This window comes from Misgurnus anguillicaudatus, chromosome 17, assembly GCF_027580225.2.
Source record: "Misgurnus anguillicaudatus chromosome 17, ASM2758022v2, whole genome shotgun sequence".
In the NCBI taxonomy this organism is placed as follows: domain Eukaryota; kingdom Metazoa; phylum Chordata; class Actinopteri; order Cypriniformes; family Cobitidae; genus Misgurnus; species Misgurnus anguillicaudatus.
In genome coordinates, this window is record NC_073353.2 from 30115144 (window position 1) to 30130009 (window position 14866).

At 36.9% G+C, this 14866-nt stretch overlaps 1 protein-coding gene across 1 annotated transcript in view; it reads left to right on the forward strand.

The window, feature by feature from the left end:
• Window positions 1–15: 15 nt before the first annotated feature.
• slc49a4 (solute carrier family 49 member 4) overlaps window positions 16–14866 on the forward strand; it is a 64913-nt gene continuing 50062 nt past the window's right edge. The window contains exons 1-2 of the mRNA XM_055214879.2: window positions 16–467; window positions 6045–6138. Of these exons, the coding sequence (XP_055070854.1) occupies window positions 173–467; window positions 6045–6138 (389 nt within the window). The 5' untranslated portion in view covers window positions 16–172. The remainder of the gene's footprint in view (window positions 468–6044; window positions 6139–14866) is intronic.

Sequence of the window (14866 nt, forward strand, 5' to 3'; positions counted from 1 at the left end):
CTGGACGTCACGCATGCGCAATAAAGTTTCGATTGTAGCAGAGTGTCATCTGTTGTTTTTGTTTAGATAGGCAGCAGATATATGAGGTACTGTCAACGGTTTTAGCCTTCCTTCTTAAAGACATTTTTGGCAGACACAAAGAGGTTTTAAAAAGTGATATTTAGTCTGTTTAATGGGTGCCGTAGAAAGCACCGAGAGGGAAAGGGAACCGTTGTTGGGTCCGGCTCATCCAGCGACCAACACACAGCCAGTGTTGAGCCGGGTGTATGGGAGAAGATGGGTCGTTCTTACCTTGTTTTCACTGCTGGGATTTATGCAAGGACTGGTGTGGAACACATGGGGTCCGATACAGAACTCAGCCAAACACGTGTTTGAGTTTTCATCCACAGATATCGCGGTGCTGGTGATGTGGGGTCCAGTGGGTTTTTTGCCCTGGCTGTTGTTTATGTGGCTAATGGATAAGAAAGGTAAGCGTCTTGACCACAACACCTGTAAATAACAACCTATCTAAAGATCTAATCTAATAATATATATATTTTTTTACAAATTGTGATGACAGTGGATCTCAGCCCCCCCCCCCCAATTTCTACTCGATAAAAATGCTTTAGCTTATTTTAATGCTTGTTTTTTTCGTTTAATAAATAATTTTAACTAATCTTAAGGCCCTCTGGTTGAGAAACTTTGCTATACGTTGAGTCAGTTTTGTAAAGAAGACAAATCTTTAGATCATTGTTATGGATATGGTGTGATGTAACATCCAAACCTTTATATTGGATTATCTTTGACCCTAACCCATAATTCATTGCAGCGTTCATCCTTATATGCTTTAATATATTCATCAGTCTTGCATCAAAGGCATGTATTAAAAATGGTGTTGAGAATTCACACAAGGGAATGATTATGTTTATAGCATATAAAATGTATGTAGGTTACTTCTATTTTGCCCGAACAGTACACACCACATAGGAGGACTCATTACCACCTACAGATGAAATAAAGTAATAACTGTAAAGTCATATTTTTGTCACATGTTATTCCACAAAACCACTTCCCTGCCTTATGACACAAGTTGTCATGTAAGCTTGGCATATATAAAGGCCTTTTTGTATGGGTACATATCATAACCTGTGTGCATGCCATAACATATCATAAACAAGATTTACAATAAGTTGTGAGATGTTCTGCCTTTGAATGACAGATGTAAATAATAGATATAGTATTTAAATTAGGAGTTACTGTATTTCCTGTCATTTATTATATCATTTGAGGAAGAGATTGAAAAGTTGTATCTCTTTGTCCTTCGTCAAAGGTAGCTTTTTGCTAGAATTGCTTTATGACTATCAACCTACAGTTAAGGCAAAAACTATTTTTTGTTTGTATGTGTACATTATGGTTTTATCAATGTAGTAGTCTCTGTATGGTATTTAGTAGACCACACACACAATATTATGCAGTGGAGTATGCTTTCACTGACTCTGGGAAATTTCACATGATTCTAGGTTTTTACAGCATAGACCAGTCATTTATGTTTGTGGATGAATATCTAAATACATCCCAGCCCTGAAATCTTATACATGCAAGTATGAAAGTGCTGTGCAGCCATCTAAACCATAATATCCTCTTTTTTCCTTCTCCTACTTTCTACTTGAAGAAGTGGAGAGTGTTGCTTAAGAATGGGTTCATATTTCATTGTAGCATTTCAGTGTTCTTTAACCATTCAGCATATATCATTACCACATAGCTGATTGCGGTACTAACCGTTTCATTCATTGGATCTTCTGATACTGAATACCCTTGAAGGCACTTACATGCAATAAAATTGGCTTCCTCTTTAGCTAGTTCATAATGTTCACAAAAAATGCCAACTTTTTGTTCTGTTATGCTTTGCATTATTGATGAAAAGAGGCTTAGAAGGATCATCATTGCTCATTAAAATAATTGGTTTATCCAGTGTTGCAGTGTTGGACTGGTCAGGAGGATACTTAAAGGAATAGTTTGGCCTAAAAATGACAATTACCCCAATTATTTACTCCCCCTTAAGCCATCCTTAATCTATATGATTTATATTTTTTTAGACGAACGCAATCAGAGTTATAGTAGATAATGTCCTGACTGTTCCAAGCTTTATAATGGTAAATGGTGCTTCTAAATCCAGGGTTCCCACGGGTCCTTGAAATCCTTGAAAGTTTGTGAATCTGGGGGGGATTCAAGGCCCTGGGACGTTTTTAAAAATATACATACATAGATACAGGTCATTAAAAGTGCTTGAATCTATTTTATGCAAGAAGTTTTCTGAAAAAAGTCCATATTATTTCCTCTGTAGTGTAGAATAATATCATAAAATTCTAGACTTTTTAAGCACACATGCTAAACTGTTCACTTTAAATGCTTATATTTTCTGTATGCGAATGTTGATTTATACCAAAATGCTTTTTTGCATAGTTGTGTTTGACAAATGAAACGTCTCGGGTTACGTACTGTAACTGTTGTTCCCTGAGAAGGGAACGAGAAGCTGCGTCTCCCTTGCCATACTTCCTGCGTCCCTATAACGTCGTCTTTGGCATTATTTCAGATAGCGATATACTTCCTGCCTCCCGCGTTAGTCTAGGGGTGTAACGGTACGCAAAAATCACGGTTCGGTGCGAACCCCGGTTTTGAAGCCACGGTTCGGTTCATTTTCGGTACAGTAAGGGAAAAATGCAAACATTAAACTGCAGGTTGTTTATTACTATAAACTTTTTTTTACAATTTGTTTACACTTTTTTTAAACACTTTTTATTAAAATATAACACATAAAATATATATAAAATGAAAAAATAATAAATAAAATACTACTGCAAAGTTCTTTTTTACATTATTTTATAACAGAAGGTAACTCTTTTCTTAACCTTCTCTTAAACTTTTTTCTACTAAAACCTTGAACTAACAAATTCAATTCCTGAATACATTTATGAACTATTAGCCTACATTTTTGCCACCAAAAATTTTCTGTTTTGATTTATTTTGGATTGTTTAACTCACAGTATTGAATTGGCTAGGTACCATCTCTGTATAAAAATAATATTACTGCTCTATGTGTAACTGCATAGCAAGCAACATGATGATATACTTATTATACACTCATTTTGAGATAAGTGAGCTGCATACATAGCCATCTTGGATCTTTTGCACGTTTCTCCTAATCTTTGCTTGTGTCGTCAATGTAAGCTGCCTGTGACTTTACTAACGAACCCCTCCGCAGCTGAGTAACAGCTGAGTAAGCCCGGGTTACAGCTCTTCTCTGTCCCGACCAGATGATCGCATTGGCACAATGATATGATTGACGTGATGTGCAGATGAAAAATCTGATCACGCATTCCTTATTCTCGCTGTCACAGAAAGCGCGTCTCATGATTGCGTAGCAACGAAAGACGCGCATCCTCTCACGGACTTTTGAAAGAACAAAGCAGCGCGTTGACACGCGTTTAACATGCGCTTTTAGATACGACACGTAAACGTTTACATCAATAATCAAACGAATATACAACTAAGTAAATAAAAATCTTTCTGCGGGCCGAATTATGTTATATGTTTGACAGAAGACTTGCGCTGAACGCGGAGACTTCCGCCACTTAATATGTTCGTGCGGAAACGCACGTATTATGTTCCGCACAGGCACACACAAAATGCATTCGGCCTTTTGGTGCACGTGTGCACCGTGCCGAAAGCCCTGAACCGAAACGGTCCGGTTCGAATACACGTACCGTTACACCCCTACGCGTTACCCTGTCTTTGTCGTTAAGCCTCACCATTGGTTGAATTTGATATACACATTCAGACGCACTTACCCCGGAAGGCGTCCCCAGAGTGTCACCGCAGTGACGCAGCGCAAGTTCCCTCGAAAGGGAACTATAACAATGTATCTTAAAAGGTAACACGATGTAACTTTGCTCTCACTTGAAATGTGTCCCCACATTTAGTCCTTGAATTTGAGGATATTGGACCTGGAAAGTCCTTGAAAGGTCCTTAAATTTGAAGTTAACCAAGGTATGTATGTTTGTATGTATATTTAATCTCAATTTTGGCCACTACGTCTCATATGCTACATCCTACGTTATACACTGGAAACGCACTGGGAACGTGTATTGAACATTACTTGAAGCTCGTTATTTTAGTTTGGAAAAATTTAAATGTTGACATTTTTTGCAAAATAGTATCGATCGCATCCGGAAAGGCCTTTATTAACCCCCTAGAGCCGTGTGGATTACTTCTGTAAAGGATGGATATACTTTTTTTGGGTTCAAATCAGAAGCACCATTTGCTGCAGTTGTGAGGCTTGGAACGGCGGGACATTTTCTGATGTGGCTCCGATTGTGTTCGGCTGAAAAAGGATAGTAATGTACATTGATGGTGAGGAATTTATTGGTTATTTTTTGTTTTTGGGTGAACTGTCCCTTTAAATAAACTTTTAAGTGCTAAATGATAAAGTGGGTTGGTGAAAATCAGCTTACTGCATTTTACACAAGGACAAAATATTTCAGCATCAAAAATGTGCACTCTCCACCTTAATCAGTGTGCTTATATTTGTGTAACACTCTAGCTGTGATGTTTTGGCAATTGAATAATACTAAACTGAGCTCATCTTTTGTGTCAGTGCAAGCCGTGGATGACATCACAATAAATACTAGCTCTTCAAGGCAGAATGAATCAGAATAGAGTCAGACTGAATGAATCATGAATACATCCATAAAACTAAACAGATGCACTAATAGAGCATCACATTTGTCAGAAGAGATATCAGGGAAATATTGCAAGTGTAAATTATGAATACACACCAATACTCCAGCTGGCCAGGAGACAGTTGAATGTTCACATACAGTAATGCTGTGTCATAAATTTAGAATATACTGAGCTGATCCTCTTTCAGGGTGATAGAAATGGGAGTAGAAAAAATGTCTGTCATAATTTACTCTTTCTTCTGTTTTTTTTTCTAACCTGTGTGTTGTTATTTCTTATATGGACCATAAAGAAGAACTTTTGGAGAATTGTTGTACGGCTACTTTCCATGCAGCCCATAGTGACCCTGGTTGTTTAAGGGATAGTTCACCCAAAATGAACATTTTGTCATCACCCTCATGTTGTTACAAACCTGTTCACAAAGGAAGATAGGTTATTTGTAATGAAGAAGGAAATGGAAACACCATGGACTTCCATAGTAGGAAACTAAAAAACAGTTTGGTTATTATAAACATTACTCAAAATATCCTGATTTGTGTTCAGTAGAACACAGAAATGCATACAGGTTTGTTACAACATGAGGGTGATTAAAAATGTCAATTTTTTGGTTTAACTTTAAGCTCCATACAAGACGACAACAACACAAGGTTGACTAAATGCCAGAATTTAAATGTTTTGTGAACTTTAATTCATTTATGATCAGAATAATTTGATGGAGCTTTTAGCTTTGTAAATGTCAATTTCAAACCTTTGTTTAAAAAATAAAGTGACACCTTTTTAAAATTATTTTCCCTTGCTGCTGTCTTTTCTGAAAATAGCAGTTTTAGCCATCTCAAACACACAACATATCTTGTGCTATGTATTACACAAGTTGTAAAGTGTTTGTGTCAGTAAATGCAGGAAGCAAAACCTTTCAACCACTCTTGGGCTTTTAGCATGAATGGGATAATTTCACCCTCCCAATTTCTTCTCAACAAGAAAGTGATTGCCACCGGCTGTAAAAACCATGTCTGCCAAAACCATGGGCCACAGTTTTTATATTAAACTCCAGCTTTTTTAAAGTGCACAAATCAAACAAGATGCTCAGAGTAAAGAATTTCATTATTATGCCTGGACGTGCAAACATTTGTTCTGTCCCCAATAAATCATGCGTGATTGTTTTCAATAGCTGCAGCGTTCCCTTTAATTTGCTAATATCTTCATGATAGCCCACATAATTTGTTTGTGTCCTCTTTATAGACCTACACGAATGACTGATTATATCAGTTAATCAAGGGTTACAAGATAATCTAGCTGATATTTCTTTTCTTTTCTGATTTGTGCCAAAGGTTTACGAGCATCTCTGCTACTGTCAGCGTTCTTAATGGTGCTGGGTGCAGCGATAAGAACTGTGCCACTCAAAGACCTGCAATACAGACGATGGTAAGACTATTTCGCAATACACCCCAGTGTAGGTTAATTTAACCCTGTTTTGTCCACACTTTACCCAACAGTGTGTTAAAGGGGGCATTTCACATGACTTTTTTAACATGTAAATAAATCTTTGGTGTCCCCAGAGTACGTATGTTAAGATCTAGCTCATATAGTTAATTTTTTATAGAATGCCAAAATTGCCACCTTGTAGGTATGAGCAAAAATGTGCCGTTTTTAGGTCCTTTTAAAGCAACACCAAAGAGTTTTTTTTACCTTAAAATGACGTTTCCAAAAAGTTTCTGTCGTTCATCCACTCGAAACAGGGTGAACAGCCCTTTCACATGCGCTTTGCAGCCCTCTATCGGCCAAAACCGCACTAAAGAAGTTTTCAACCGTTGGGTCGCAGTCCTGTAGTTCGAGTGAAAACTACAAAAACTTGCTTTACGGTAAGTTGCAATCCAATCAGAGCCAGCGTTGCTGCAGTAGGCTAAATTATTTACGACAGTGGTAATGAACAATTCCGCTTCCAACCTGTAGGGGGAGCAAAGAGAAAAAACTCTTTAGTGTTGCTTTAAATGCGAATGAGCTGATCTCTGCATTAAATGTAGTGTAGATTAAAGGCGGAGTCCACGATGTTTGAAAAACGCGTTGGAAAAGGAGACTGGCCGACTACCAAAACACACTTATATCAAATCAAATCAAATGCCGGTTTGCGTATGTGTGGGGCGGGTCTATCAACAGAAGGTCCAGATTCTATTGAGGTAGGGGCGTGTTTGTTTAGGTGATTTCAAATATCAACATTGGCTTTCAAACATCATGGACTCCGCCTTTAAGGGGCGGTATTATCCCCTTCTGACATCACAAGGGGGCCAAATTTCAATTACCTATTTTTTCACATGCTTGCAGAGAATGGTTTACCAAAACTTTGTTACTGGGTTGATCTTTTTCACATTTTATAGGTTGATAGAAGCACTGGGGACCCAATTATAGCACTTAAACATGGAAAAAAGTAATTTTCATGATATGTCCCCTTTTAAAGGTGCATTGTGTAAGTTTTAGAAGGATCTCTTGACAGAAATGCAATATAGTGTACATAACTATACATGGCTCACTAGGAGCACAGTGGCCCTGAACTGAAAATTTTAGGGGCGCAACCAGAAAATTTAGGGGCACACACCAAAAATCAACATGCTTTCCAAATATTTACATTTTTACAAATTTACACTGTATTACTATTACTTTAATGACAGATGCAGAAAGTACAATGTGCTGTTTCAAATTCAGTGTCACATCACAAAAAAAGGTCAAATTTACTGGTGGCACATGTGCGACTGGATGTAAAATTCAGTGGCAAAATGCCACCATTTGGTGGCAGTCTGGAGCCCTGCTATATTATCAGTGGTATGTAATGAACTTACAAAATCAACTGTATTGTTTTTATTACCTTAGAATGAGGCTTTTTTATGTACATACAATGTGGGTTCCCCCATGGAATTTGCAATTTTGCATTAAAATATTTCTATAGTAGCCCTAAACAGACAAACTGTCCTATATTGTGCGTTTTGTCACTATGTTGTCTCAGACGATGAGGTGTTACTGTACGCCACTGTAGCTTTACTATGTGTTTCAAAAAGGAGCGGTGTGCTGTGGACTGAACCGTTGGTTGCAATACACAATCTCACAGCTAGATGCCGCTAAAAATCTACACAGTGGACCTTTAAAACAATCCTGTATTTTTTAACAAAAATGTTTTGTTAATTCACAAGGTGTTTACTAGGTTTTTCAATAGTTCTTCTCGATCAGTTGCATTATTAAAAAATTCTATATGAGGTAATTTCTAAAATTTCTAACTTCCCATATGAGGTAATGCATGAGAATATCAGATATTTTGCATTGCCCAACATTCTAATGACTACACATGAAAACAGGAAAATATCCCCAATATGAACTTAAAAAAATGAGTTACTGTAATTCTTGATAAATGTGCCACATTTTGTTTTTTTTATAGTTTTATGTACGTGTTTTTTCTCGATTGCTGCTTTTTGCCTTCTGGCATTTACAGTTAATGTGTTTTTATTCCACTTAAAAAAATGTGACCTTTTCATTTGATTAAATACATATAGTTGGAACACCGTAACAGGATCATGGTTTGCCACTCGCTTTAGATTATGATTCTTTTACCTGTAAAATTGAATGTTCCTGTGATCCATTGTGCTTTACGGTCTCTTCTATTTCCATTTACTCTCTCTCTCTCTCTCTTTCCTTATCTCTTTAAGCTTCATAACTCGCGCAGCACACATAGGCACAGAAAGAAATCACTGTTGGAACCATCCTATTGCAACCATTACGTTTCAAGAAATGAAACAAATCTTGTTTTGACAAAGAGCTAACCACTCCGATGGACCTTTGTGCAAGGTTATCTGAAAGACTTTGAGAGCCAGTAAATTTCATTAGATGGGCTATTTTTAATGTTTTGTTTTTCCATTGAAGTCAATTTGCATGATGTAATGCTACATTATAAGACATCAATAAGGAAAGATTTTATTTTTATTGTATAGAGAATTGTGGGATGATTCGATTTAAATAACATGCTTTTTTCATTGTGGTCTTCAGGAATCCGTGCAGATTGGCTCTCTTATCTGTATAATTGGCTGTCATTTCTCATTTTTATTAAAACATTTTCGCATAAATGTGTGTGGGTGACGGCCAATTTTAATACAAGTGCATGTACTCGCCGCAATAATCCTCCATAATGAATATATAACCACCACCAATAATGGCAATTTTAGAGCAAAATTATCTTTTTACTTCCTCTGCAACTAAAATGTTAGGACTTTTCTACATTTATTTTTATTGTTCTTCCTATAGTGTTGTTTTACGGTTTTGCAGGAAGTTAATTAACGTATAAAACAAGGGTTATTAGCTTCGTTTTCACAGCTCTCACGATACTAGAACAGGCAGAAATGTGATAGTGATACATTGACCTTCCAGTTATATAATCAGTGTCATGCATTCGGTCAATATAAAATAGGTTTTTAGAGCTTTTTAGCATGAGAGGAACAGCAGAGGTTATGTTTATTGTTTTATTTATTAATATATATTCTAGCAAAAGCACATTAAAACGCAAAGATACATTGCAAGCAGGCACTGCTAATGTAATAGCTGTTTCAGCACAGGGGCACTTAATGTGTCGAATCTGTTGATTGATACAAAGTGAGTCAACTGTTATAGGACCGGCGTATGGCATTATTACAAAGTGGCACAGTCAGCAAGCATAATTCAGTGTACTGTTTTCTTTTTTATGCAAAAATACTGTGACATTTTATATTTTGGGTTTTCTGCATACCAGACAGAACCTACAGAAACTAAATTGTGGAAGTACAGCAATTGCGAAAATACAGCATGACTGTTCAGGATTGTTTCACAGACCTCATGACTCACATGAAAGTTTAACAGCGTCTGAATCATCAGATGTGTGTGTAAACTATAAAAGTTGGGTTTATGGAGAGATACTGTGAAAGCCTTTTGTTTAGCTTAGGTGATAGAGACCTAAAAGGTTTAGGAAGTGGGAAGCCACGGACGTCACATGAACCCATTTACCTCAGCACCTGCCCTTGCTCTGGAAATAGAATGGAGGTGGGGGATACACAGCTACCACTAGGTGTCAGCACTTGCATTAGGAAAGTATATAAGGAGATTCATTGAAAAGCATATCAAGTGATTCAGTTTGGGGCTGATAGTAATCATATATGTGGCTCACCGGAAAGGGCCATTCAGAAATAAAAGGAGGAATGTTAGTGACTTGCACTCTTAGTCACCTTTTACTTTCATGGTGAATGAACTTGTTTCTGGTTGTGTTTTGTAAAGGGAAATTCATGCATAGTTGGAATGACATGAAATAAATGATGACAGACATTTTTATGCTACATTTTGACATTGCATACTTTACATTTATGTGCTAACTGTCCCTTTAGGGACTTCTTATAAGGGAAGCAACTTCAATGCATTCCATGTCATGTGGGTTACTTGTGTAATTTCGTAAGAATTTTTAATATTGCGGATCAGGGAGAAGGGTAAATGTACCCATTGAGTCCACCAACATTTTTCAATAATAGATATTGACATGGTATATAAGAAAAATATTTTTTTAACATGCAAGGTTTATTCCTCGTTTGAATTTGTATTCATACATTTTTACTAGTATTAAATTAACTAAGTCAAAAATATGGCATTAGCTGTAACCGCACATGTTTATGAACAATAATTCGGTGTCTTTTTCATTCAATATAAGCTTAAAGGAAAACACCACCGTTTTTCAATATTTTACTATGTTCTTACCTCAACTTAGACGATTTAATACATACCTATCTTTTTTCAATGCATGCACAATCTTTATACAGCGCATCGTAAATGTGTTAGCATTTAGCCTAGCACCATTCATTCCTTAGGATCCAAACAGGGATGAATTTAGAAGCCACCAAACATTTCCATGTTTTCTCTATTTAAAGACTGTTACATGAGAAAGTATGGTGGAATTTTTTTTAAGCAGATAAAAAATGAGAACTATATTGTATGGTGGAAGAGCACTTAATTTGCAGCACTTCGACCTCGGGCGCAGTAATTTTGACAGTTTGAGCGAGAGGGGGAGTAGTCAGGAGTGGTGATATTACTGCGCTCCGAGGTCGAAGTGCTGCAAACTTAAGGGGATCGCACACCGGCCGCGCAGCTCAGTGTCGCGCAGCGTCGAGTCCAGTCTAGGACAACTCGGAGGTATCGTAAACAGGAAGTGCACATTAAATAGCGCGAGCTTCGTCAGATAGCGTCTACTTCAAAATGCTAAATATACGTTAGCAGCTAATGTTAATCGTTAATAATTTGGGACAAATATGATGTTAATTAACGTTAAACTATGTGAGTGGTGCTGTGTGGTGCATCAGGGATTTGAGCAACTTCCTGAGTCACAGCTGGGCGGCGCGGGCATATACTCATAGAAAACGATGTGTTCGATTTTTTTTTCTTTTTCTTTTTTTTTTAGAACGGCGCGGCGCTGAGCTGCGCGGCTGGTGTGCGATTCCCTTAAAGGGCTCGTTATAGTTGTCCGTAGGTTGCCGCGTCGGTTTTCATTTATACTTTTGCGCAGTCGTCCGCTTCGACGTGCAAACACACGCGCAGACTGCTGGTAGGCAGTATCCACGCGTATTACCACAGTAGCAGCACGACCGTCAGTGAAGAAGAAGCTTGACAAGTTAATCCACAAACGAAGAAGAAACAGCAACTTCTTGTGTATGATTTTGGAAGACCAGCAATGATTGAAGTAAATAAACAGTGACTTTTGTTGCAGTTTGAGTTAAATCACTCCTCAACTTGGCTCATCTTTGTTTTCACCGTTGCAAACTGAAATACCCAATGACGCAATTTTTTTACCTGACGGGAGGGGTTCTGGTGCACCAATCACAGCGCGTGCGGTCCGCGTAGAACTGACGCTCTGTAAAAAAAATTGGCAAGGTGCACGTCAGGCTACGCAGAGCTACGCACAGGCTATAAATTGGGCTTAAGTGTTTTTCCGCCAAACAATATAGTTTACATTTTTTATCTGCTTAAAAAGGACTTTTATTTTCTGCTACCATACTCACTTGTGTAACTACTCATGTAACAGTCTTTAAGTGGAGAGAACATGGAGGTGTTTGGTGGCTTCTAAATTCATCCCTGTGTGGATCCTAAGAAATGGATGGGGCTAGGCTAAATGCTAACACAGTCACGATGCGCTGTACAAAGATTAAGGGCATGCATTGAAATAAGATGCGCATGTAATTAATAAGTTGAGGTAAGAACATAGTACACTGAAAAAAATGATTCATTGAATTTGATCGATTTTTTTGAGGTAGGTGGTTGCAATTAATTTATTTAGGCTACATTTAAACAAAAAAGATTAGTAAAGTAAAATAAAATATAAAACTTTTGTTTAAATGTAGCTTAAATAAATTGATTGAATTTAATAAATTTTTAAGGTAAGTGGTTGCAATGAATCATTTTTTTTTAAAACGGGGGTGTTTTCCTTTAATCCAGTTTGTGGTACAGCCTTAACAGACTCATAAGTCAAGATCAATCCATGTTTGGGAACGTTTTTTAAAAAGTCTATTCAGAATTTATTTAATCAGAGCTATTTGTGAATATTCACTTGTGTTTGTTTATGCAAATCTTTAAGAAATAACAGCTTTGGTTTGGTGTCTGAAGAGGCTGTGCTGAGATCAGTGATGGCAAAACGTTGCTTGAAAAAAATCAATTTTATAACAATGTTGTTTGATTACATTTGTTCTCAAATCAACACCAATTGTTTGCGTCAGTATAAATGTATTCTAAAAGAAGTGGGCTTTGATTAAAGTCTGCTGTTGTAAGTGTTGGTCATATTTAGGATTGTTGTCTTTGCCGTGCAGGGCTCAACACAATAAGGATTATTTTTCTTTATTTTTATTTTTAATTCATGTTTTCACCTGCCATGCCAATATGGTTCTTTACCAAAAGGTAATTTGCAGTATCATCCTGAAATTACTAGCTGCAATGCAACAACATGTTGTTGGCTTTAAATTCATAAACCATTTTACTCTATAATGTGTTTATATATGATGTATGCAAATCCTCCTTGTAATTTCAATAAAACCTGTTTCTTGTTAACCAGCTACGGTAGATAATGTTACCATGGTAACATTTTAATTCAGCAGAATTTGCTGAAACAATGTTCAGTACATTATGGAGAAGATGTACAAACACACGTATGATCATGGAGAAGATGTACAAACACATTTATGATCAACACATATATAGTGGCAAACCAGCACTGGGCCAGTAATGTTTGGTCAACTATGCTCAAACTCCCTCACACAGGTCTCATATTACTGGATCATCATTATTGTTTTAGAAGTTGCAGTCGAGCTAGTGAAACGTTGGCTTTGATGACACTATAGGCCGCATTTACTGTGGGTTCACACCAGACGCATTTGAGGAGTCAAATTCGCGTCTACCGCACGTAGTTGGACGCTTGAACATTTTGAGTGTACTCGCTTTAATCGTGCGTGAAAGCAGCGCGTGAAATTCTAGTCATCGAGACATTCACGTCATGGGAGGGGCTTCTGTGACTCCGCTTGCTTCCTGTAATCACGTCACTACTAGAGCAAGGTCCTGATTGGTTAACGTGGCACGTTTTTCCGCCAAAGCTCAGATTTTTCAACTCGCACGCTTCCTGTGGCAACACTCAATTGCGCATTCGCACGGGGTGACCTCCAGACGTATGTCAACACGTCTTTAAATTGACGTAACATTGAAATCACTCGTGCTTTGCGCCTCTGTCAAGATGTGTCGCACGTCATTGAAAAAGTGATGTTGGCAAATAAGGTCAACTCAGGTGGACATCACCCACGATCACGTGACTCTTCTTAGCAGCGCAATAGCGAATGATGGCTTCACTTAGTGAAGTAATGCTAAAGATTCATGTCTTGTTACAAATATAAGGCTGGATAACCTTGTATTTAAACATTTGTATTACTATTTTGCCTGTCCTCGTTACATATCACGACTCTATACTTGGGTGATTCTCACGAAAACTTGGTTTTAAAAATGTCAAGCATGAAAATGTAAAAATTGCTTAAATTTACTTTTTTCCCACCAGACATTGAAAAACAAAGTCTGGAGTAAATGGGAACATTAATTTAAAAACGTTTACTTATCATTTAACACTTTTTGTAACATAATTTAAAAATTAGTCCTAAAAAATCTCATTACCGCAACAGTCAGAAAACATCAACACTGACATATTTTTAAAATGACATGACAAACCTGAAAGAACATAATTTGGAGATTCTGCAAATGCATTTAAAATCAAAGTATTATGCTTCTATTAATTAAATTAACATTTAATAAGCATCTGTTGCGGTAATGATAATCAAAATGTCGTGTAAGCATTCTGACAAGACAATATTTCAAATTAACTGTAAAAAAAAATGATCTTACCTGGTAGCCATCTTGAAGTAACTGGTCCATGTGCTTGGTCACTCAAAATCAAACTTTATTAAAATTCTCTATATGTGCTTAAACTGTTCTCAAAAAGTGTTGCGGAGGATGAGAACATCAGGCATGGACACATCATTTTCCTAATTTTTCTTCATTATTATTATACATGAATATTCAGTAAATATTTTTTCTGTCATCTAAAGTAGTCTAGCAAAACATCCATTTATTTTTTTTCTTAATATTTTTGTGTTAATTTTATTCAATTACAACATAACGCATGTTCAAACACAGCCGGACACATTGCGGTAATGAGAATTTCAGCAGAAAATGAGATAAAATTTACAATGATAAATTCTTATGTTGAAATCACACATTGTGCAAAGTAGAACACAGTATTGTGTTAATTCTGATGCTTTTTAATGTTACTATATTACACATTTTAAAGCTAAATTCATTAGTGCCGATTATCATTAATTAATAGAAGCATAATACTTTGATTCAATGGTTTCCTGAGAATCACCCACTTACTGTTCTTTACTTTTGTTGTACCGGGGTAAGTATTGTCTACCCTGAATTGTTTTGCCAAGTGTTTAGTGTAAATGCTGATAACGGATACGAAGCGCTTTATAAAAGATCTGCAGTATAAATCCAGCCTGTGTTTCCTGCAACCCAAGCTAAGCATGGTTTCAGGTGGTCTTTTGATTAGTTTCTTGTTTTCCTTTCCTCTGTAGAT